This window comes from Mustelus asterias, chromosome 9 (assembly GCF_964213995.1).
Source record: "Mustelus asterias chromosome 9, sMusAst1.hap1.1, whole genome shotgun sequence".
Classification (NCBI taxonomy): domain Eukaryota; kingdom Metazoa; phylum Chordata; class Chondrichthyes; order Carcharhiniformes; family Triakidae; genus Mustelus; species Mustelus asterias.
In genome coordinates, this window is record NC_135809.1 from 124,193,541 (window position 1) to 124,218,666 (window position 25,126).

At 46.2% G+C, this 25,126-nt stretch overlaps 1 protein-coding gene across 1 annotated transcript in view; it reads left to right on the forward strand.

Moving 5' to 3' along the window:
- nav2a (neuron navigator 2a) overlaps positions 1 to 25,126 on the forward strand; it is a 385,063-nt gene that overhangs the window by 69,285 nt on the left and 290,652 nt on the right. Inside the window, exons 6-7 of the mRNA XM_078220996.1 lie at positions 1,867 to 1,935; positions 3,389 to 3,537. Coding sequence (XP_078077122.1) covers positions 1,867 to 1,935; positions 3,389 to 3,537 — 218 coding nt within the window. The remainder of the gene's footprint in view (positions 1 to 1,866; positions 1,936 to 3,388; positions 3,538 to 25,126) is intronic.

The window sequence follows — 25,126 nt, forward strand, 5'->3', positions numbered from 1 at the left end:
TAATTTTTTAGGCACTAAAATTCTGGAACTTTGTCAATTTTAGTTGTCACGGTTGACTAACAACATTTGCAGTATATTATCTCAGTGCAAACCTTTGGAGATGAGCAGCATGTCGTGTTGTGCAGGAGGGATTAATGATACAGGTTATTCTGCTCTTCCAGACATAGAGATACTGAAGATGAAACTGGGGATTAAACTGGGATCCTGGTGGTCCACATGGGAGAGCCACCCCGCTATTGATAAGATGATTTTCTTTCTTCCCCTTGTTCTGCTTGGACTGGACTTATATGTAACAAACTGTAGCCTCATGAGTGGCCAAATGCTCTGTCCTAGGGCTGCACCGGAGTTGTCCTCCTGTCGGGAAGAGTAGTTCAAAGCTGATTCAATTGTCTAATTTTCTCTCCAGCTCTGAGACAGCAGCTGTTTTCTAGTACCTGACTGGTGTAGGGGATTGATCCACTTTGTGGCACTGCGCATGGGCTCAGTCACATCATGTTGCCTGAGCGTTGCCCCGCAGTATGAAGGTTCTCCTTTATTTTACAATAAGTGGAATGTATCTGAAAACAAGCTGCTGACATGAATCCCAAAGCATCGTGCTTCAGAGATGGGATGGCACCAGAATTCAACTGGAAGCTGAACATGTGAATATAATATTGTGCGATCTGCATGCGAGAAATATGTGTAGCCACAGAGCGTTGCCAGCTGACAAGTTTAAATTGTCACTAGTGAAGTAAAGCAATCAGTTTTGCACTGTGCTCGATTTCCATTTTCTAACGGATATAGTACATTTAGGCAGTAATATGTCTCTTTGTGTGACACCGTATCACAAAACAGGTCAAAAAAGACTATTAATGCCATTATTGTTCCAATCTGTTTGATGGTGAAATCTCGTGCAGCACCCATCAATGCTGTACTCCTATATTTGGCATATTAAAAACTGTGTCACTTTCACAGAAAACACTGCAAAATTCCTCTGAACCCTCGGACAAGTCCCAGCAGACCATGCTTTCCTATTACGTTGTCAACCTCTTACCCTCTACATGGGCCAATTGCCTTGCAACATTGAATTCTGTAGGATTGGGTATATCCACTTGGCACCACAGGTTATCTCTAAGTTTCACTACCTTCATCTTCCAAAAACGTAACCATTGTCCTGTTAAATTTCTAACATCTTCTGTTTCCACTGCTTCTCTGTGTAGACCGTAACGCATATTTACCATCTTCTACAAGAAGAATTTGTATCCTGTGTAAGTCCAAAGATGTGCAGGTTAAATGAATTGGCCGTGCTAAATTCTCCTTCAATGTAGCCGAACAGGCGCTGTGGCGACTAGGGGATTTTCACAGTAACTTCATTGCAGTGTAAATATAAGCCGACTTGTGACGAATGAATAAACTTTACTTTTTATTTTACTTATTTACATTTTCTCCCCTGAATTTGAATGAACCTTCCCCTTGTTCCAGAATGCGCGTTGATATTCTGCAGCCGTCATTCTGGAGTCGACTTTGTTTTGCCTTAAAGAGCTTGAATACTTCAAAAAGGTCATTGCTAAGCTGTCATTTGTTTGAACATAAACAGCAATAGTACTTTTCCCATAGCTCGGTTGTGAACTTGTTTGTCCTTCCTTGTACATTTGCTCTGGCCAGAATGGCCACCCCGCTGCGCAATGTCAAGAATTGTTTATGATACTCGGGTAGTCTGTCTCACAACTTGTGATGTCTTGGGTCAAGCTTAGTGGGAATTTGAACTTTGAAGTGATGGGAGTGCTATGTTAAGATTCATGTTGCATGTTTCTGCTGTTGCTGTACTCTCATGCTCTATCCTTTGTTCATGATCATTTTTTTTTCCTTTCTTCTTCTCTGTCACAGTGTGTCATCCAGGTTATCATCCCAAAGCAAAAGCACAAGAAACGTGCCCACTCAAAGAAAGACCTCTAGGTCAGCTGGTGTTGCTTGTTTTTAGCCCACTGATCGCTTTTAACATTAGAGGCGTCTAATGTGACTGCACCTGCATGGCTAGGCACTTTCTGAACTTGCAAAGTTAGCAGGCCTATCATAACTGCAGTGCTAGTGAGTCCTATTAACTGTTGGTATGCGTCCAGCTCTAACTTTTCCATTTAAAGAAGACCGCATCCTATTTTGTCGAAGTGCGGTCAGATATTGAGAGCCTCTCTCCGCAATTTTCCCACTCTTCTGCTGAATAGATTGATTCCCCGCTGGCGACCCTCTGGTACCTGACCCGAGTGACCTCTCTCTTGTTTATCAGCAGCGGCAGTGCCTGTCAGCCAGATATCAAACTGTGCGGCTTCACAACTGAGACCGCAGATGAGCCTGATCCTGCCCCTTAGCTGATGCTCAAACATCAGCCGTGCGTTTGAGAAATTTACCGACTGAGAAACCAGGGAATTGGCTTAAGTTGCAGAAATGTGAAAATGTCCGTCCATTGCCGGGACCACAATTATATTTATTGCTGACTTGTCTTGGCTGAGTTTGACGTTTGCACAGCACACAGCCTTTCCCTGTGCTGCAGTTGTGGATGGCAGTGAAGCGCTGTTCCAAAACCCTCGGTGCAGCAAAACCAGAAAAAACAATCTGACCTTTTGATTCTTTAAGTTGATCAGCTGGATGTTATAGGTCTCATTAATGCAGCAGAATAGCAAAGATAAAGAATGCCAAATTGCCCCGGTCAGCTTTGGTTTTTATCCAAACAGAACCATGGCTTGCTTTAAATTGAAAATCTCAACCTTGCATGTCTGGTCACAGTTCAAACGCTTATGCATTGCAGTTGGAGAGCAAGTTGAAGAATATTAAGGAGCAGGTGCTTTTCCATATTTCCCCAAGCATGCTTGAAACGTTGGTGCAAGTATGAAATGGAACCTGCTAGTGAGTGATCCTTTAACATTATATAAATTCAGGGCATTGAACACCACAATTCGCTTGTGTCTCAGTTCACTGAGGCGGCTGAATGCCATGGTACAAGGGCTTCTTGCCTTCTCTTTGATGTGATGAGGAAAGTGTGTATCCATCAAGATATCCTTCCACGTGTTTTAATTTACTGTGTTTATGAATTGAGTTATTAATGTGTGTGCCAGCGATGCAAATGTTCAGAACCCAGATTCCCATTCACTAACTACATGCCTGTTTCCTCAAACATTTCATTTTAATTACTCAAGGCAATTTTAACAGCCTGTGGTTTATTTTAATCTCCTGTGATCTTGGCATTGTATCGATGTCGGTGCTGTGAAATCAGTCTCAATTCCAAACAGAAAGCGTGCTGTGTGATTGGTTTAAGTCTTTTGTCGGTGGCAGTGTTGTTTCTCGTGGTGTTGTCCCGTGCCGGTGATTTTCAGTGCGGCTACTCACTTACTATTGTTTATTCATTTGGCTTCAGGCTTCCAGCCCCCACTACGAGATTGTCAGCTGCAGGCAGCGAGACCAAGGCTCGTGTATCCACCAGTGCAAACAACAGACGCAGTCAGAGCTTCAACAACTTCGATAAATCCAAATCTGGTCACAACGCAGCAGCAAATAATGAGAAAGGTACATACTTCATCACTTGTTCGTTCACATTCTAGGTGTCGGTTAGGTTCCGTTTTCTGTCGTCTTGCCTCAGTTCAAGTCCCATGCCCGGACATGAGTGCACAATCCAGGCTGGCACTTAAGTGCAGTTGTGAGGGAGTTTTCCTGTTTGAGGTGTAGTCTTTTGAATGAATCATAGAATCACACAATCCCTACAGTGCAGAAGGAGGCCATTTGACCCATCAAGCCTGCACCAATAACAACCCCACCCAGGCCCTATTCCCGTAGCCCCATGTATTTAACCTACTAACGCATATCTTTGGACTGTGGGAGGAAACCCATGTAGACATACAACTCCACACAGACAGTCACCTGAATTGAACCCGGGTTCTTTGTGCTGTGAGGCAGCGGTGCTAACCGCTGTGCCACCATGGCAATGAAATCTTGGGCAGGCTTTTCCGACCATGCTCGTTCCAAGATCGGAAATTCCTGCCTGAGGTCAACAGACCTTTGCGTGGTCTGCCCCTCCCCGCTACGATTCCCCTGGCAGGCGGGACGGGAAAATTCCGCCCCTTATCTTCTTGCTCAGGCAGAGTTAAAAGTGTTCAAAGCAGGCTCGAAAAGTCCTGGTTATCGTGTGTCCCTCATCCGATGTCACTGAAACAGAACAACTGGTCTTTATCTCATGGACAAGTTGTGGAATCCTGCTGCCTGCAAGCAAGTTGTCTTCTGCACATTTTTGTCATGATGTTGGCTGTATTGACAAGATTGCATTTATGGTGTCTCTTTCATTGCCGATAAAACAGCCGTGATTCATGAATTGCATTCTAAGGATTTGGAGATTGCTGTATAAATTGAAGTTGAAACTTTGTTTTAAAAGTGCTCCACATTACTTTGGGAGGGTGCTTCAAGTTTTGCAGTTGTAAATTAGTGAGACGAGAAAGGAGCGAGGTAAAGGAAAAAAAGTCAGAAACAATGCATAATTGAAGCTGATCTGAAAATTTAATTTCAGGTTTCCAATGTTCAGGCAATTTCTCAGGTTTGATCGCCAGTTTCTGCTGAGCTGGCTGATTTCAGCTCTGTCTTGGTGCAAGTAAGATAATTGACCCCAACTCCCTGGGTTAGAAAAAGCGTTGCCAACTTGATGGGATTGCCCAAGAGTCTCTCGGATTGAGGTGTAGGCCTTCCCGATCCTGTGAAATGTTTGCGTTTTGTTATAAGAACATAAGAACTAGGAGCAGGAGTAGGCCATCTGGCCCCTCGAGCCTGCTCTGCCATTCAATAAGATCATGGCTGATATTTTCGTGGACTCAACTCCACTTACCCGCCCGCTCACCATAACCCTTAATTCCTTTACTGTTCAAAAATTTATCTATCCTTGCCTTAAAAACATTCAATGAGGTAGCCTCAACTGCTTCACTGGGCAGGGAATTCCACAGATTCACAACCCTTTGTGTGAAGAAGTTCCTCCTCAACTCAGTCCTAAATCTGCTCCCCTTTATTTTGAGGCCGTGCCCTTAGTTCTAGTTTCACCCGCCAGTGGAAACAACTTCCCTGCTCCTATCTTATCTATTCCCTTCATAATCTTATATGTTTCTCTAAGATCTCCCCTCATTCTTCTGAATTCCAATGAGTATAGCCCCAGTCTCTCCTCTTAAGCCAACCCTCTCAAATGAAAGGAAATATCTGCCAATTTCCATCCCTCCTGGCCACATTCCAGTGACTTCTGATGAAAATACCCAAGGGGAAGCTTAACAAGAAGACAGCACTGGGCCTGATTGTGCTTTGCTGGCTGTCAATGGAATGTCAATGCTCAGACATGTAAAATGGACATTTGGGCAAGGTTTCCAAGAACGCTTAGTAGCTATGGTAATGCATCTTAGGAAGATGTCACAGGCTCCAGGAATGGAGAAGGCATACTTGGCAAGGAAATAAAAATGAACAGCATTGTCTGGATTGAATATATATGAGTGGAGAGTAAAAAAACATTCGACGGACACGCATTTTAAATCCTTTTTAAATGTTGGAATTTCGTCCTTTGCACTGAGTTTTTTTGTATTAAAAAATTCATTTGGTGGTGCAGTACATTTAACTTGGAATGGGCAACAAATGCTGGCCTTACCAGTGACGCTCACATCACATGAAAGAATAAGAAACTTTGGGTATTCTTTAGTGCACAGAGTTGGGGTTGCTTCATATCAGTGAATCTGGTGAAGTTCCCATTTCACTCCTGCCAGTAGAGGGAGATAGTGCGTGAAAGAAAAAAAAAGTGTGATTCATTAAATGCAAACATTGCTGATACAATTTTACTATTTTTAATCATTTGGTATTAAAGGACTTGAGTATTGCTGAAAAGAAGACATTTTGTTGAAGGTTTTTGTTTTGCACTCATCAGGCCAATCGCAAGAATCCCAAAAGCAACTTTGCGAAAGCTTCAGAAGGTCTTTTACTATTTTTCCAGCTTTCTTCTTTCTTTTCCTCAGCTATCATTGCCTGGAGAGCAATCTTCGCTGAGGAAGTGGCTATAATCCTAGGGAATTATTGACAACTTTACATGTTGTTTCTTAATCTGCAGAATGATTCTTAAAGGGACAGTCACCACAAATATTGAATTGAATCGAAGTGATTGATTTATTATTGTCACCTGTATTTGGATACAATGAAAAGGATTGTTTCTTGCGAGCAATACAGACAAAACATACCATTCATAGAGTACATAGGGGAGAAGGAAAGGGGAGGGTGCAGAATATAGTGTTGCAGTTACCAATAGGGTGTAGAGAAAGGTCAGGTTAATATGTGGTTGGATCATTCAAAAGTCTGATTGCAGCAGGGAAGAAGCTGTTCTTGAGTCGGTTACATAGAGCATAGAACATTACAGCGCAGTACAGGCCCTTCGGCCCTCGATGTTGCGCCGACCTGTGAAACCAATCTAAAGCCCATCTAACCTACACTATTCCAATATCATCCATATGTTTATCCAATGACCATTTAAATGCCCTTAATGTTGGCGAGTCCATTACTGTGGCAGGCAGGTCATTCCACGCCCTTGCTACCCTCTGAGTAAAGAACCTACCTCTGACATCTGTCCTATACCTATCACCCCTCAATTTAAAGCTATGTCCCCTCGGGCTAGCCATCACCATCCGAGGAAGAAGGCTCTCACTGTCCACCCTATCTAATCCTCTGATCATCTTATATGCCTCTATTAAGTCACCTCTTAACCTTCTTCTCTCGAACGAAAACAGCCTCCTCAGCCTTTCCTCATAAGACCTTCCCACCATACCAGGCAACATGTTTTCAGACTTTTGTATCTTTTTTCCATTGGAAGAAGGTGGAAGAGAGAATGTCCGGTGTGCATGGGGCTACTTTTCTGTGTCAGCGAGAAGTGTAGATAGAGTCAATAGATGGGTAACTGGTTTGCGTGATGGACAGGGCTATGTTCACAATACCACAAATGGCCAATCCTAAATGTTGAAAGCATAGTGGTTAAAGTACACCACAAAGTTTAAGGAGTGGTAGTTATACCTGTCAGAAAGCTTTAAAAAAATAAGGGGGGTTGACTCTCCCATCCCGCTGTGATGTTTTACGGCAATGGGCCGGAGGATTTAGGCGGTGCCTGATCCGCAGGATCCACGCTGGGCGTCTGGCACCAAGCACGTCTCCCAGTGCCGGATTTCCAGCACCGTCAGCTCTGCACCGGAAGTGGGCACCGAGTCCCATAATTTATGTTAATGACAATTTAAATATGTTTTCAATGCTACTAGTGGGCACAGGACAGAAATCTCTTGCCCGCTAATCTCACCCACCCATCAGGAGTGTTTCACTCCAGCGGCTTTTACTATAGCTCCCCATTTTCGGGGAGCTGGCGGCCCGGCCCTGCTGGAGTGAGGGGGGGGGCAATCGGGGCCTCCCCCAGAGTGTCGAGCGCTGGGGGGGTGCCCCTGGGCATTGGCACCATGGCAGTGCCAGCCTGGGTCCCCTGGCACTGCCGAAGGGGCACCTTGGCACTGCTCATCGGGCATGGGATAGTGGCAAAGGGTTGGGGCCTGAAGGGGGCAGGCCCTTATGATATGAGGGTCCCGCTGTCACGCTGCACTTTGGGCTGAGTGACAGAGGGAGGGAGGCCAGTGATTGGGGTGGGCAGCCTGCTGGGGGTGAGGTTGGCACTATGGGGGGGGGTGGCGTTCGGGACTGCCGGCGGGGGTGGGGGGGGGGGTGGATTTGGAGATAGGGACTGCGGGGAGGGGGGATCCGCGGCTGGCCTGGAGCTTGCTTGGGGGGCCAGTGATTGGGCCGTGGGGGAATGGAAGGGCTGGTGATGTGGGGGTCATGGGGCTGGCCAGCAATCGAGAGGGAAGACAAGGGCCACTTCGCATGCGCCAATCTTGGCGCTGACAGATCGGCGCATACGCAATGGCCCACTCAGGGCTCTGCTGCCGGCCTCTAAAGCGGGAATAGGTGATTTACGCTGGTGCACTCTGCAGCGCACAGAGTGTGGGAGATTCTTCTCTGAACTGCAGAACTGAACTCTTCTCTGAACATGAAAAAAAAAGTGATTTACTCCAGTTTTCACGCAAATTCAAAACTTAGAATTTTTTTGGAAGAATCGCTCCCAAGCCATTTTCAAAATATATGCAGTATTGATATATTAATTTAAATCTGGTAAAATCAAAGTTTGTTCTGTTTTAAAATTGAATAAATTTAATCTTGGAATGATTTTCAGTGCTTTTCAAAATTTCTTCCTCAATGAAATAATGAAGAAGATGCTTGTTGCAGTTTTCATATACTTGGAACATGAAGCATTCCAAAGAGTCAGCACTCTTCCTGACATGGGTGTGCAACTTGTCCATCATCTTTGCTTTTAATATGATAAAACTGTTGTGTCATCGAATCTTAATATTGCTGGCAACACTTGCTCTGATGCTTCAGAGTGAAACTAAAGATTTTTTACAGACACTTTGCCAAATATAACCTGATATACAGCCATGTGACATAATGTATGGGGAGAAGGCATTGTTCTATTAAAAATAATGTTTACTCCTTTTGACACCGACCGAAATGAAAACTGCATGGAGATTCCTTTCTAAATATGAGATTTAAATTGCCTTTCTAATTGAATCTGTAGTTTAGTTACCAGTAGATACATGAATCATCAATTACTGCACCTAAAAGGAGTCTTTCTCCATTAGGCAATCCAACAGAAATTTACAATCAATTAAATGTTCTTGAAGCGGCCACTCTCGTAAAGTAGGAAAAAAGGCAGCCAAATGTGCACCGCAAACACCAGTAAACTGCAATGTGATAATGACCAGATAATCCATTTTAGTGACCTTGGTCGAGGGGTAAATATTGACCCAGCCTCTCTTTGAAATGGTGCCATGGAATCTCTTCCACTCACCTAAGAGGGCAGAGATAGGGGTCGAGATTTTTTGCACCCAAGACAGGTGCTTGAAATCAGGAAGTTCACCTGCTCACTGCAGCAGCCTTGGGGGAAAGCGTTTCAAATGGTGGGACATTTAATTCCTGGAGGGGTGGGGAGGATGGGGAGGTTGCAGGATGGAGTCGAGCACAGATTGGAAGTGGCAGCAGGGACTAAGGCTTCATCTCATTGTGTTTCCTTAAACATTTGGTCCTGTAACCATTCGGCCCATCGAGCCTGCACTGACAACAATCCCACCCAGGCACTATCCCCACATCCCCACCGCTAATCTTCCTTACACTAATGGTCAATTTAGCACGGCCAATTAACCCAACCCACACATCTTAGGAGTGTGAGAGGAAACCGGAGCACCCTTAGGAAACCCATGCAAACTCCACACAGAGAGTCACCCAGACTGAAATTGAACCCAGGTCCCTGGCGCTGTGAGGTAGTAGTGCTAACCACTCTGCCACCGTGCTGCCTTCATGGGCAGACCTCAGCAACCATTTTAAGATGGAATAAAATAAAGCTTTTAAATATCCATTGCAGACTTCACTATGTAAAAAACATTTTCATGAAAGCCCATTCAATACGCTTAAACCACCTCAAGTACTTAATCCCTGATAAATCCTGGTCAAAATCTTGGAACTCCCTCCCTAACAGCACTGTAGATGGACCTATGCCACATGGACTGCAGCGGTTCAAGGAGGCAATTCAGCACCATGTCCTCTCGGGCAGTTAGGGATGGATTATAAATGTTGGCCAAGCCTGCAAGGCCCACATCCTGTGAATGAAAAAATATAAAAACATTTGTATCCATAACCTCACATCAAAGGCAACTAACCTCTATGAGCTGTAAATCAAGCTGTGAACTTATGAGCCCCCACTGTGTTAATGATAGGTTGTGGAAAGCCATCAAGCATTAATAATGCTATAATGATAGCACTTGGGATATGTCAACAAACAACTATTGAAACTGCGAGAAAAGATTTTATTTTCAATTCCGCAGACATGGGTCGGCAGTTTAAAAAAAGTGTAAAGGGATGGCTATTTAAATAACTTGACAGCTTGACAGCCTGCAGACCGTCCGCTCTGACGGAGGGTCATTCAGACTCAAAACATTGGCTCTATTCTCTCGCCACAGACGCTGTCAGACCTTTTCTGTTTTTATTTCAGATTCCAGCATCCGCAGTATTTTGCCTTTAGTCTGCAGACTTAATCCACGATCATGCAAGATCATGCATGACTTCTCTAAAGATTTGTAACTTCCACAATGGTGGATAAGACCTGTGGTGCAGTGAAATGGGATCTGTTTGAACTCAACATTGAGCTAAAATGGCCCTGCTGGGTTCAGGTTTCCCACATGCACGAGTCACATACCCCCAGTGAAAACTGCTAGATAAGGGGATGGGACTTCCAGATATGGAGTCTATCCACTATTTTGGTCTCCGTGACTCTCTGAAAGTCCATGTCAGTGCCTCAGTTTAACACCTCAGGCAAAAGGTGGCACCTCCAAATGTGCAGCACTCCCTCAGAACTGCACGGGAGATTTTTATATTCCAAGTCCCTGGAGTGGGACATGAACCAATAATCTTCTTACTCGAAGATAAGAATGCTACCCTATTGAACCATGATTGCTACACAGAAACCTTTTGGGGGGGGTGGGGGGGAAGCTGAAATGGTACATAAAAACATGGATTTTTTTTTTCTCAAAGTATGCATTAAAGTCATAAATATGTATCTATAACCAATATTGAATGAATTAGCCATGATAAGTGTATTAGTCGACCATCATGCACTTGCAGTGGCAGATAGGTCATAATGATAATTGGAGAAGATCTTCCAGGTAACTGGATAATAGTTAATGTGAATCGAGACAAAGAACAAAGAAAAGTACAGCCCCAGAACAGGCCCTTTGGCCCTCCAAGCCTGTGTCGATCAAGATGTCCTAACTAAACTAAAAACAATTCTGCCCTTACTTGGTCATATCCCTCTATTCCCTCCCTATTCACATACCCGTCCCAGATGCCTCTTAAATGTTGCTAATGTGCCTGCTTCCACCACCTCCTCTGGCAGCGCGTCCCAGGCACCTACCATTCTCTGCATGAAAAATGTCCCCTGCACACCTCCCTTCCACATTCCCCCTCACACCTTTAACCTGTGCCCCTTGTAATTGAGACTTCCACCCTGGGAAAAAACCTCTGACTATCCACCCTTTCTATGCCTCTCATAATTTTGTAGACCTCTATCTGTTTCCCCCTCAGCCTCTGTCTTCCCAGTGAAAACAATCCTACTTTATTCAACCTCTCCTCCTAGTCAACGCCCTCGAGACCATGCAACATCCTGGTGAACCTTCTTTGCACTCTCTCCAAAGCTTCCATGTCCTTCTGGTAGTGTGGTGACCAGAATACTCCATACGTTTGGGAAAGGCATGATTCTGAGAATTATAGGCTTCAGTTGTGAGAATCAAATAATGGGTGTTGGCTTTTTGTGACTGACATTACAACCATGTTGTCTTGATGCGATAAGCCTGCATGCAGGTTATGGCAGGGTTTGCTCAACAGGTTGGTGCAAGAAATCGTTAGTGAATTTTTCCTCCCTTATTTCATGAACTCCGGCCAGGACTCCCTACCCTCGCCCATGGCTGGGATTCTCCGGTTCCACTGCAGTGAATGGAGTTTTGGCTGAGGGCCAGATTCTTCGTTCTCACTGGCAGCAGTGACGGGATGAATGAGATTGGAGAATCCTGGCTTCAGAGTCCAACTCTAACCTCTTCACTGCTATCCAAACTAAGTCAAGGATCACATCTGATGTGATACACTGTACAGTGTACATACATACCCAGCCATTTGGAACTCCTTTTCCCTATTTTCTTCTGTATGGAAATTACAGTTGAGTAGGCCATAATTTGGCATAAATTTGCCTTTGTTAGCTCCTCAACCAGAGGCGTTGGGCGGGATTTTCCGGGCGGGATTTTCCAGCCGCGTTCGCCCCAAAACCGTAAAATCCTGCCCGAGGTCAACAGACCTTTCCATGATCCGCCTTTCACCGTTACGATTCCCGTGGCGGGCAGAACGAGAAAGTTCGCCCTGTTAGCTTAAATCCATTTCCCTCTTCTTTCCTTGTATCATTTTACACTAGTTACTTTGCCCGGAATTCTCCAGCCTTTCACCTCCCACCATTGCTGCCAGCAAGAATGGAGAACTTGGCGCTCAGCCAAATCTCCGCTCGCTGGTAGTGGGACCAGAGATTCCCACCTGCGGCTGAGGTCGGAAAATCTGGCCTTTTATAATCTAATTCTCCCTGATTCTGTTACTGTTATCTGCCTCAGCTGCCACTTGTAGAAAGTATTCTGTGCACTGGTAACCCTCAATACGATAAATCTTCCAGTTTACCTCTTTGTTCTTGTAAGGGTGATTAAATCCGCACTACCTGTTACCTGTTCATTAATCAGTGAAAACAATTTGTCACTCTTTACCATTCCCTAAATCTTTCTTCCTTTTACAAGCCTCCAGTGGACCCACTTAATCTTCTCTGTTCCAATCCACAATTGACTTTTTCTCATTGCCTCTTTCTTATCTTTGAGGGAAACCCCTTATTTGGTACATGACCTTTGCATAAAGCTGTTTAGCAGTCTGTTGAAGCTTACTGATTTAAGGCTGGAAGTAAATGAAAGATGTTTTCTTTCAAAAGAATAAAATTCATGAAGGCGTTATGAATTACTTTGGTATTAGTAGCACATGGCATTCCATTTGACTTGTGTCTGCATTTATTTACGATCCGGTATGAATAGTGAATGAATCACTGACAGAAATGAAATATCTTGGACATGTAATTTAGCATAGGCCTATAATGGACAAAAACCAACAGCTTGTAACTCCCTTTGTGCTGATACTGAGTGTGGCATTTCTCAACATCTCGAAGTTGTAAAGGAGCCAACTGTCAAACAGTGATGATAAAGTGGGATTTTTAAGGTCATTCAATGTAAATTTGATGCTTCTCAGACAATGAGTCTTATTCCTCAGCAGGGACAGTGTGTTCTTCACCAGTGCTGTCATTTCCTCGACTCATCTTTGGAGTCCATTTAAATTAACTCGCCTCTCTTGCATCAGCTTACGTTTCAAGATTTTGAATCGATCAAAAAAAAGATACACAGGAACAGTTGGGAAATTCTGTGGGCGTTGCAAATCTGAAGTAAGAAAGAGAGAATGCTCCAAAATATTCATCACGACAAGCTGCCCCAATGGACAGAGAGAGAGAGTTGATGGGCGAAATTTGATGCCCTGCCCAGAGACGGTTTCAGAGATAGGATTGGGTTAGGTGCATTGGCCATGCTAAATTCTCCCTCAGTGTACCTGAACAGGCACCGTACTGTGGCAACTAGGGAATTTTCACAGTAACTTCATTGCAATGCTCATGTCAGCCTACTTGTGACTAATAAATAAGTAAAAGGGGATAGGACGGGAAGGTGAGAGGTCAAGACCCTGTTGCCTTTCCGCCTTCTTTCAATTTAGTCCAGGGTGGGGAAAACTTGAATGTGGCTTTCTCAGCAACGTAAGGGTCTCATCCTACCGCCCTTGGTATTTAACCAGTGGCGGGTGAGTGACACGTCTGGCGTGCCTACCATCAGGAGTATTCTGGTGGGTAGGCTGGGGACCTGCTACGGGTGCGGTGGGGTTGTTAGATACTCTGTGCTCAATAGAGGCAGTAAGAAGTCTAACAACACCAGGTTAAAGTCCAACAGGTTTATTTGGTAGCAAAAGCCACACAAGCTTTCGGAGCTCCAAGCCCCTTCTTCAGGTGATTGGGAATTCTGTTCACAAACAGGGCATATAAAGACACAAACTCAATTTACATGAATAATGGTTGGAATGTGAATACTTACAGCTAATCAAGTCTTTAAGAAACAAAACAACGTGAGTGGAGAGAGCATCAAGACAGGCTAAAAAGATGTGTATTGTCTCCAGACAAGACAGCCAGTGAAACTCTGCAGGTCCAGGCAACTGTGGGGGTTACAGATAGTGTGACATGAACCCAATATCCCAGTTGAGGCTGTCCTCGTGTGTGCGGAACTTGGCTATCAGTTTCTGCTCAGTGACTCTGCGCCATCGTGTGTCGTGAAGGCCGCCTTGGAGAACGCTTACCCGAATATCAGAGGCCGAATGCCCGTGACCGCTGAAGTGCTCCCCAACAGGAAGAGAACAGTCTTGCCTGGTGATTGTCGAGCGGTGTTCATTCATCCGTTGTCGCAGCGTCTGCATAGTTTCCCCAATGTACCATGCCTCGGGACATCCTTTCCTGCAGCGTATCAGGTAGACAACGTTGGCCGAGTTGCAAGAGTATGTACCGTGTACCTGGTGGATGGTGTTCTCACGTGAGATGATGGCATCTGTGTCGATGATCCGGCACGTCTTGCAGAGGTTGCTGTGGCAGGGTTGTGTGGTGTCATGGTCACTGTTCTCCTGAAGGCTGGGTAGTTTGCTGCGGACAATGGTCTGTTTGAGGTTGTGCGGTTGTTTGAAGGCAAGAAGTGGGGGTGTGGGGATGGCCTTGGCCTGTCTTGATGCTCTCTCCACTCACGTTGTTTTGTTTCTTAAAGACTTGATTAGCTGTAAGTATTCGCATTCCAACCATTATTCATGTAAATTGAGTCTGTGTCTTTATATGCCCTGTTTGTGATGCCTCAATAGAGGCACCAGCCATGGGAACAGTGGGACACCAAGTTAGGTCCCTTTCTGCCTTTAAATCCGTGTCTCTCGACAGAATCTGCCCGTCTATCCCTGAGCGAACCTGCCCCCCCCTTACCTTTCTCCTGGGCCCCCAGCAATGACCCCGGGTTTAGGCATGCTGCTGTAGTGGAAGAGCCCTACTGCTCTCAGGCTGGGATTTCCAGGGAAAATGCCCCTCTCTAGAGCAGGGAAGCCTAATTCTGACTCAGTAGGGATTGAATCCTATTGTTCTGGAATTTAGGAATGGCCACAGTGGTGGTTCATGGAATCATTGAAACCCTACAATGTAGAAGATGATCATTCGGCCCATTGGGTCTGCACCATTTCTCCGTCAGAGCATCCCACCTACACCCTAAATCCTTAGCCCCACATATTTTACCCGCTAATCCCCCGAGCCTACACATATACTGGGACAGTAGGGGGCTATTCACCATGGCCAATCCACCTAACCTGCACATCTTTGGACTGTGGGAGGAAACCGGAGCACCCGGAGGAAACCCACGCAGACATGGGGAGAACATGCAGACTCGGCACAGACAGTGACCCAAGGCGAGATTCGAACATGGGTCCCTACAGCTTTGAGGCAGTAAGGCTAAGCACTGTGATACCGTGCCGCCCTTTTATTGGGTTGATGATGATTTTACAGCTGGTGGCTAGGTCTCCGGCCGCGATCATTACATTTCACCTCATACATTTCACCTTGATCAATGAAATTAAAGATGAAAAGATACACAGATGTAATTTCCAGTATTTATTTAGAGCTTTGGTGGGAACTACCCTGTTGTTGATCACAGAAGTGTTTTAATAAGATAATAGATTGTGCATACAGTCTGTTTCATTGCCCTTGCTGACCCAGATGTGGAGATGCCGGCGTTGGACTCGGGTGAACACAGTAAGAGTTTTAACAACACCAGGTTAAAGTCCAACAGGACTTGCTACCAAATAAATCTGTTGGACTTTAACCTGGTGTTGTTAAAACACTTGCTGACCCAGGCCAGTGTCTGAAGTTGAATGAGGCAGTTTGCAATGGCAGCATACTATTCAGCCTGCATTGTGCTCCCAATCCCATGTCCTCTCCATCACAATGGCTGCCTATTTTGACTTCCAAATCATTCCTGTCACAACAAGATTCTCCTTCTAGATACCTTTTCCAAGCACCAATGTTTTATAAGAAGCCAATTTAAACAGCCTTTCTTGAGTTAAAGATAGAGTGAGCTTATTAGCTACCAGACGTGAGGAAAATAATAAAAAACATATGCACATACATTAACAGAGATTAGAAATGGAAGTCTGTCCAAAAATAAGTTCAAAAAATATACAAATCAGTCTTTGACTTGTGCATAAGGAGCAGATGGTGAAATGTGGTGATTTTTTGTGGCTTCTAATTCCTGTAGCATTGACTTCAGTCGTTGAAGAGTTGGTTTCAGGAATCCAGGGTTTTGCAACTTCTGTGGCACACACTCTGACATGTCCAGCATCAGTCCGCACTGACAAAGTTTGCAGTTGGCTTTTTATCCAGGTCTCCTGTGTATTCCTGGAAGAGGAGAACCTGCAATGGGCCTGAGACATAACTGACAGGATGTGATTCCTGCTGAGATGATAATCAGCTTCCATTATCTCCACAGGAGATTACTGTCAGTCCCTTTGTGTGTTTGATATGTCCCTGATTAGAAGAAAGGGGTGTAATAATCCATTGTCTCTCAGGACTTAGTATCACCAACACTGAAACCGCTCAGTCAATCACCGCATTTACGTTCTCAGAATTTATATCCTCGGCCATCTTTGGTTTGTATGTCCATTTTTAAAAACAGTAAGAAGTCTCACAACACCAGGTTAAAGTCCAACAGGTTTATTTGGTAGCACAAGCCACTAGCTTTCGGAGCGCTGCCCCTTCATCAGGTGAGTGGGAGTTCTGTTCATAGAATCATAGAAACCCTACAGCACAGAAAGAGGCCATTCGGCCCATCGAGTCTGCACCGACCACAATCCCACCCAGGCCCTGCCCCCTTATCCCTACATATTTTACCCACTAATCGCTCTAACCTACACAGCTCAGGACACGAAGGGGCAATTTAAGCATGGCCAATCAACCTAACCCGCACATCTTTAGAATGTGGGAGGAAACCGGAGCACCCGGAGGAAACCCACGCAGACACGAGGAGAATGTGCAAACTCCACACAGACAGTGACCCAAGCTGGGAATTGAACCCAGGTCCCTGGAGCTGTGAAGCAGCAGTGCTAACCACTGTGCTACCGTGCCGCCCCGTGTTGTTTGTGAAATATCTTGTTGGCGAGAATCACCACTGCTCCACTGCTCTACAATAGCCAGAACCATGCGCCATGGCCACATCAAGGGGATCAGAGGCCATTAAAGCCTTTGGGTGGTCAGGGGCATGGTCATGCAGTGCCAGCCTGTCAGTGCCCAACTGGCACCCTGGCAGTGCCTGTTAGGCACCATAACAATGCCATGAGCAGTGTCAAGAGTGTGGGGCCTGAGTGGGGTAGGGCTATGATGGGGGGGTAGGACGGGAGGACTTAGGCAGCGAGGGAGCTCTGCAAGGGGGTTGGTATGCAGGGCGGAGTTCTGCGAGGGGTGGTATGCAGGGGGGAGCTCTGCAGATGGGGTGACACGCAGCAGGGAGCTCTGCAAGGGGATTGGTATGTGGGGGAGTTCTGTAGGGGGGAGCTCTGCAAGGGGATTGGTATGTGGGGGAGTTCTGTAGGGGGGAGCTCTGCAAGGGGGGGATGATAAGCAGGGGGGTGCTCTGCAAGGGGGGTGGTATGCAGAGGGAGCTCTGCAAGGGGGGTGATATGCAGGGGGGGAGCTCTGCAAGGGGGGTGGTAGTGGGGGGAGCTCTGCAGGGGTAGTGGTAGCAGGGGGAGGTCTGCAGGGGGGTTGGTGGCGGGGGGGGGAGCTCTGCAGGGGTGGTTGTATGCAGTGCGGAGCTCTGCAGTGGGGGTGGTATGCAGTGCGGAGCTCTGCAGGGGGTTGGGAGCAGGGGGGAGCTCTGCAAGGGGGGGTGGGATGCGAAGGGAGTTCTGCAGAGGGGGTGGTAGCAGGGGGGAGCTCTGCAAAATGGGTGGTAGCAGGGGGGGGCGCTGCAGGGGGAGTGGTAGCGGGGGGAGCTCTGCAAGGGGGGTGGTAGCAGGGGGGTGCTCTGCAGGTTTGGGTGGTAGCAAGGGGGAGCACTGCAGGGGAAGTGGTAACGGGGGAGCACTGCAAAGGGGGATGGTATGCAGTGGGGAGTACTGCAAGGCGGGTGGTAGCCGGGGGAGCTCTGCAGGGGGAGGGTGGTATGCGGAGGGAGTTCTGCAGGGGGGTTGGGAGCGGGGGGAGCTCTGCAGGGGGGAATGGTATGCAGGGGGGAGCTCTGCAGGAGGAGTGGTAGCAGGGGGGAGTGCTGCAAGGGATGTGGTAGCAGGGGACAGCTCTGCAGGGGGGATGGTGGCGGGGGGGAGCTCTGCAGGGGTGGTTGTGTGCAGTGGGGAGCTCTGCAGGGGTGGTTGTGTGCAGTGGGGAGCTCTGCAAGGGGGGGTGATAGCAGGGAGGAGATCTGCTTCAAAGTCAGAGGTTTAGGAATTACCTGATACAATATGGACTTTCATTTTTATTGCTGCTCTCACTTTTCATTTGAGTAGAGTAGAAATTATTTATTAATATGAGGAGAATGGCGGATGCTGTTGGCCCTGACATTTACCATCTTGCGGGGCTTTCATCACCGTCACAGCTCCTATTGTTAATCTAGTGTTCTCTGACGGAAATGCTTATGGAAGCAAAATACAGCTCTGTGAAACACCGCCGAGAATCTTTTCCCTATTCAGCCATGCGTAGAGGTTTTTAATTAAGCATCTCGTGCTTCTGTGAAAGAGTGAGTTGTTGATGGATGGGATAGTATCCATGAGGAACAGCTGCATGCTGGATGCTGTGATCTGCTGCACTGATTGGCTGTCGACAGGCTTGCTGTAAAGCTAATGTTGGCCTTTCACACCAGGGATAGACATTCGGTGCACCTCAAGCATTTAAATAGGTGGCGAGTTGTAGGAGACCAAATGTTTGGTGAGCTGCCAAACTGGTGTTATCACTGTTTGACTTGGGTTACAATTAGCCCGACTACCAGTGAAATAAAAGTCACTTCTGTCTGTTGACTGCAAGGATCCTGCGTGTAGTGAGTTTTAGAATCATAGAATCCCTACAGTGCAGAAGGAGACCATTCAGCCCATCGAGTTTGCACCGACTTGTCAACAGAGCATCTTATCCAGGCCCTTATCCCTGTTTCCCCTGCATGTTGGGCATTAAGGGACGATCTAGCATGACCAATCAACCTAACCTGCACATCTTTGGAGTGCAGGAGGAACCGAAGCAGCTGGAGAAACTGCCAGCGCCAAGGACCCGGGTTTAATTCCGGCCTCAGGTCACTGTCTTTGTGAGGTTTGCACGTTCTCCCTGTGCCTGCGTGGGTTTCCTCCGGCTGCTCCGGTTTCCTCCCACAGTCCAAAGGTGTGCGGGTTAGGTGGATTGGCCATGCTAAATTACCCCTTAGTGTCAGGGGGACTAGCGAGGGTAAATGCATGGGGTTTTGGGGATAGGGCCTGGGTGGCATTGTGGCTGGTGCAGACTCGATGGGCCGAATGGCCTCTTTCTATACTGTAGGATTCTATGATCCTATGAGCCCATGCAGACATAGAAATCATAGAAACCCTACAGTACAGAAAGAGGCCATTCGGCCCATCGAGTCTGCACCGACCACAATCCCACCCAGGCCCCACCCCATATCCCTACATATTTTACCCGCTAATCTACATATCCTAGGACACTAAGGGGCAATTTTAGCATTGCCAATCAACCTAACCCGCACATCTTTGGACTGTGGGAGGAAACCGGAGCACCCGGAGGAAACCCACGCAGACACGAGGAGAATGTGCAAACTCCACCCAGACAGTGACCCGAGCCGGGATTCGAACCCAGGTCCCTGGAGCTGTGAAGCAGCAGTGCTAACCACTGTGCTATCGTGCCGCCCCATGGGGAGAACATGCAAACTCCACGCAGACAGGGACCGGAGGCCGGAATTGAACTCGGGTCCCTGGCGCTGTGAGGCAGCAGTGCTAACCACTGTGCCACCATGTTGCCTATCTTGACCTGGAACCGATTTCCTTTGCAAAGTAAGTTCACCGAACCCGGTTCCTTGAGGACTTGGTTGGCAGTCCAAAGAAGCTCCTGATTCGCCACTAATCCGTATTAAATCAACGGCCTCTTTCAATGGCCATTAAGTGGCCAGTGTGGGTTGATGGAAATGATCGCACTGGTGCAGTCTCCTCTTCCGAAGGATTAAGGGAACTTATGTGTGAAACCATGTTTAACTTTACTGGGGAGTATTTGGTGTTGATGAGAAAATAATAGGAAACTAATAAAATATTTAAGCGATTACAGTGGCCTGGCTTTCATCTTGGAAGTAATACTTGTGCTAAATGGGTAAGTACACAGGGACCTGTCTTGAATGCTGACCCCTTTTGAACTGAAGCAGAGGGAAGAGATCCATTAGTGTTAATTTGTTTTGTATCCAGCTCTCTCTCAGAAACAGTAGAGACATTTGATTTTTTTTAAAAAGAGTTACTTATTGTGAAACATTTGCTCAAGTCCTGATCTGACTGTGTTTCTCTTGCCAATTTCCTCCTTTAAAATTACAAAGACGTACTGGGCAAGGATCACATTTAGCTCATTGTTTCATTGTGGGATCTTTGCTAGACATTCCAAACCTAATCCCATCGCTCTAGTCTTACAACACAGCCGTGAATTTCCTCTACTTCAAATCCTTAAAAGATTCATTAGTTGCTGTCTAAACCACTCCCTGTGGCAAAGCATTCCATGTTCCAACAACTCTGTGAAAGTCAATTTTTAATTCTTTTATGGGCTACGAGTGTCACCAGCGAGACCCGCGTTTTCCCGATACAACTGAGTGGCTTGCAAGGCCATATCAGGGGCTACATTGCTGTAGGTCTGGCTTCATATGTGGGCCAGTGTAGGTAAGATTTCCTTCCTTGAGGTCCTTAGTGAATGACAATCAAGTAGTTTGATGCAAGATTTATTGAAGACATGGGATTTACATCCACCAGCTGTTCTGGTAGGATTTGAACTCATACCTCTAAATCATTTATCCAGGCCCCTGGATTATTAGTGTATAACACAACCACAATGCTACTGTATTGCTATTTCCTGTTCCAATTTACGACCTTTGTGTCAGCAACTTTGCTCATACCACTTACAATTTCTAATATGGTGGCACTACAGAGCTCCAGGAAGGTTATAAAACAAGCTTTGTTTATTCCACCGGTATCAAAGCTGTGTGAGCTCTCAAGGGAAAGCTTCACTTCAAGAAACAAACTGTTTATACAGAATATGCGTGGCCGATGCTCTCTGCCCTATTTGTGGCCTTGGCTCCGCAACGCAGTGACTCAACAGCCTTGAACTGCTACTCTAGCTCCTGGCTGCAGTCCTGCTCTCCTGTCTCACCAGGAGGCTTCACAGACTAAGAGGTGCTGCCAGCTGATCTGTCAAGGTCTCCAATCCCTCTTCTTGGCTCTTTAGCCACCCTCAGGCTTCATGTGCCTTATTCATTGCCTCGGTTCCTGCCATGCACAGTCATAGACGTGTCCTTGCTGCTTTTGCCCTTGCTTCATGGAACTTAGCTCCACCCCTGTTTGCCAAAAGCACTGCTCCCTTCAGGGAAGGGCCCATAGGCATAACAGGTTCTCCTGCTTCCCCATCATTTCAACATCTGCTACCAGAGACCCACTACAGAGCAGTAACTTATTGAAACATATAAGATTCTGAGGGGACTTGAGAGAATGTTTCCCTTTTGTGGGGTCGAACCTAGAACTAGGGGGCACAGTTTAAAAGTAAGGGATCTCCCATTTAAAACTGAGGTGAAGAGGAAGGGTATGAAATTTTGGAATTATTTTCCCTGGCAAGCAGTGCAGACTGAATTGTTCAATATATTTAAGGATGAGTTAGATTTTTGATCAAGGGAGTAAGGATTCCGCTCATTCAGCCCATTGAGCCTGCTCTGCCATTCAATAAGATCATGGCTGATCTGATTGTAACCCCAACCCCACATTCCTGCAGTGTTAAGGTAAGCCTATTGTGATTAATGAATAAACTTTAACTTTAAGACCCCTTTTACTGGAAAGAAAGATCCCAAACAGGAGGATGGGGGTGAGGGCGAGGGAAGGGAAAGTTTAAAGTTTATTTATTAGTGTTGCAAGTAGGCCTACATTAACACTGCAATGAAGTTACTGTGAAAATCCCCTCGTCGCCACACTCCGGCGCTTGTTCCGGTACACTGAGGGAGAATTTAACATGGCCAATGCACCTAACCAGCACATCTTTCAGACTGGTGAAGGAAACCGGAGCACCCGGAGGAAACCCACGCAGACACGGGGAGAACGTGCGGACTCCACACAGGCAGTGACCCAAGCCGGGAATCGAACCTGGGTCCCTAGTGCTGTGAGGCAGCAATGCTAACCACTGTGCCACCCGTGCCGCTCCCATAGATCCCAAACTGGGGGATGGGGATGAGGGCGAGGGAAAGGAAAGTTTAAAGTTTATTTATTAGTGTCGCAAGTAGGCCTACATTAACACTGCAATGAAGCTACTGTGAAAATCCCTTAGTTGTCACACACTGGCGCCTGTTCAGGTACACTGGGGGAGAATTTAGCATGGCCAGTGCACTTAACCAGCACATCTTTGGACTGTGGGAGGAAGCCGGAGTATCCGGAGGAAACCCACGCACTCACACACACGGGGAGAACGTGCAGACTCCACACAGACAGTGACTCAAGCTGGGAATCGAACCTGGGTCCCTGGCGCTGAGGCAGCAGTGCTAACTGGTGTGCCACCTTGGAAGGAGGAGGGGGAAAGGGAAGTCCTGAAGGGGAGGGTTGGGGGACGAAGGAGGGTGGGAAGGAGAGGGTGAGGGAGAGAGAAGGGGGAGGGAGAGGTAGGAAGAATTTGCTGTTCAAAGGCAGAAAGTATTAATTTTCAAATTGTTAATTCAAGATATAATGTTGCAAGTTAATGAGATAATGTTGCAAGATAATGAGATATTTATCATCAGATATACTAGTATATTCTATAAAGTAAAGTAACTGGAATGAAGTGGCAGGTTTTAGGAATCTGTCTTCACATGATTTGTGATATCATTTGAATCCCTTGGCTGCAGAATAACCTTGGAACCTACTCCAACCTTAACTATGGTTGTGATATTCTTACGATCTTAAATTACAATGCAGATTAAGGCCAAAATTAAACAGAACAAAATACCATTGGATTCAGTTACATTTAAACAAATTATTAGTTTTATGTACATAAAATGATAAGTAAAGAAAGATCTGGCTTTTATTATTTATCGATACTTTCATGGGCATCTTATTGTGTTTTCAAGGGATGTGAGCTTTGCTGGCTATGCCAGCATTCATTGTCCATCCTCAATTGCCCTTGAGAAGGGGTGGTGAACTGTTTTCTTGAATTGCTGCAGTCTGCGTTTTGTTGGGGAGGGAACTCCAGGATTTAGACCCAGCGACATAGCGATATATTTCCTAGGCAAGATGGTGAGTGGCTTGGAGGAGAACTTCCACACGGTGGGGTTCCCGTGTAACTGCTGCCCTTGTCGTTCAAGATGTGGAGATGCCTGGCGTTGGACTGGAGGTGAGTCACCTGAGGAAGGAGCAGTGCTCCGAAAGCTCGTGATTCCAAATAAACCTGTCAGACTTTAACCTGGTGTTGTGAGACTTCTTGCTGTCCAAGATGAAAGTGGTCATGGGTTTGGAAGGTGCCGTCTAAGGAACCTTGGTGAACTTCTACAGTGCATCTTGTACCATCTACAAGATGCACTGCTGCTACTGTGCGTCAGTGGTAGAGGGAGGAGTGTTTGTGGAAGGCATGCCAGTCAATCAGGCTACTTTGACCTGGAAGGTGTCAAGCTTCTTGAGTGTTGGAGCTGGACTCATCGAGGCAAGTCATATTCCATAATTGTGCCTTGTAGTTGTGGTCAGGCTCTGGGGAGTCGGGAGGTGAGTGACTAACCTCTGACCTGCTCTTATAGCCACAGCGTTTATATAGCTAGTCGTGTTTCTGGTCAAGGCAACCCCCAGGATGTTGATAGTGGGGGATTTAGTGATAGTAATGCCAATGAATGCCAAAGGTTGATAGTTAGATTCTCTCCTGTTGGAGATGGTCATTGCCTGGCACGTGTGTGGCGCAAATTTTACTTGTCACTTCTCAGTCCAAGGCTGGATATTGCCTGGGTCTCATTGCATATGGATATGGACTGCTTCAGCTTCTGAGGAGTTAAGAATGGTGCTGAACATTCTTTAATCATCCCCACTTCCTGATGGTGTGATGGAAGGAAGGTCATTGATGAAACTCCTGCAGTGATGTCCTGGAGATGAGATGACTGACCTCCAACCACCACAACCATCTTCCTTTGTGCTGTTATGATTCTAAGCAGTGGAGAGTTTCCCCCCCGATTCCCATTGACTGCAGTTTTTCTAAGCCTCCTTAATGCCACAAGTGGTCAAATGAGGCCTTGCTATTAAGGCCAGGCACTCTCACCTCACCTCTGGAGTGCTGCTCTTTCAACAATGTTTGAACGAAGGCTGTAATGATGTCAGGAGCTGAGTGGCAGAACCCAAACTTAGCATTAGTCATCAGGTTATTGATAAGCAGGTGCTGCTTGATTGCACTGTTAATGACCCCCTTGCATCCTGATCAAGAATTGAGTAATGGGGCGATAATTGGCTGGGTTGGATTTGTCCAGGGGAAAAGGGCATACCTGGGAAATTTTGCACATTCTCAGGTAAATGCCAGTATTGTAGCTGTATTGGTGCTATAACTGGACTAAGGGCATTAGTTAAGAGAATTTTGCAACTGTCATTATTCGACTTTTAATTCCAGATTTAAAAAAAATTTAGTTCAAGTTTCACCACCTGCTGCAGTCGGATTCGAACCCAGGTCCCCAGAGCATCACCCTGGGTTGCTGGACCAGCAACAATACCACCACACCACTATCTCCCCTCATGGCATTGCAAAGCATTCCCTTAATTATTCCTGTAGTGCAAACCACTGTCATGTGAGCAAACATGGCTATGAATTTGGGCACAGTAAGATCCCACAAACAGCGGTGAGAAATGAATTTCCACTTTTTTGTGGGTGAATAAAATAATACCAAACATGATACCAGCAGAATGCACTCATCTATTTATTTAATACTTTGCAGTTGTGTACACCAGATTGGACAATCTGTTTAACAGTTTACCCAAGAATCTGCATTGTACGGAACTGTGCTACATTTCCTACAGTATCTTCTTAAATCTTTGTGTGGGGCTTAAGCCACATCCTGACTTAGAGACGGAAAGTCTACAAATGTAGCAAAAGTGAACACTTAACTAACAACTAATGAGGGTAGAA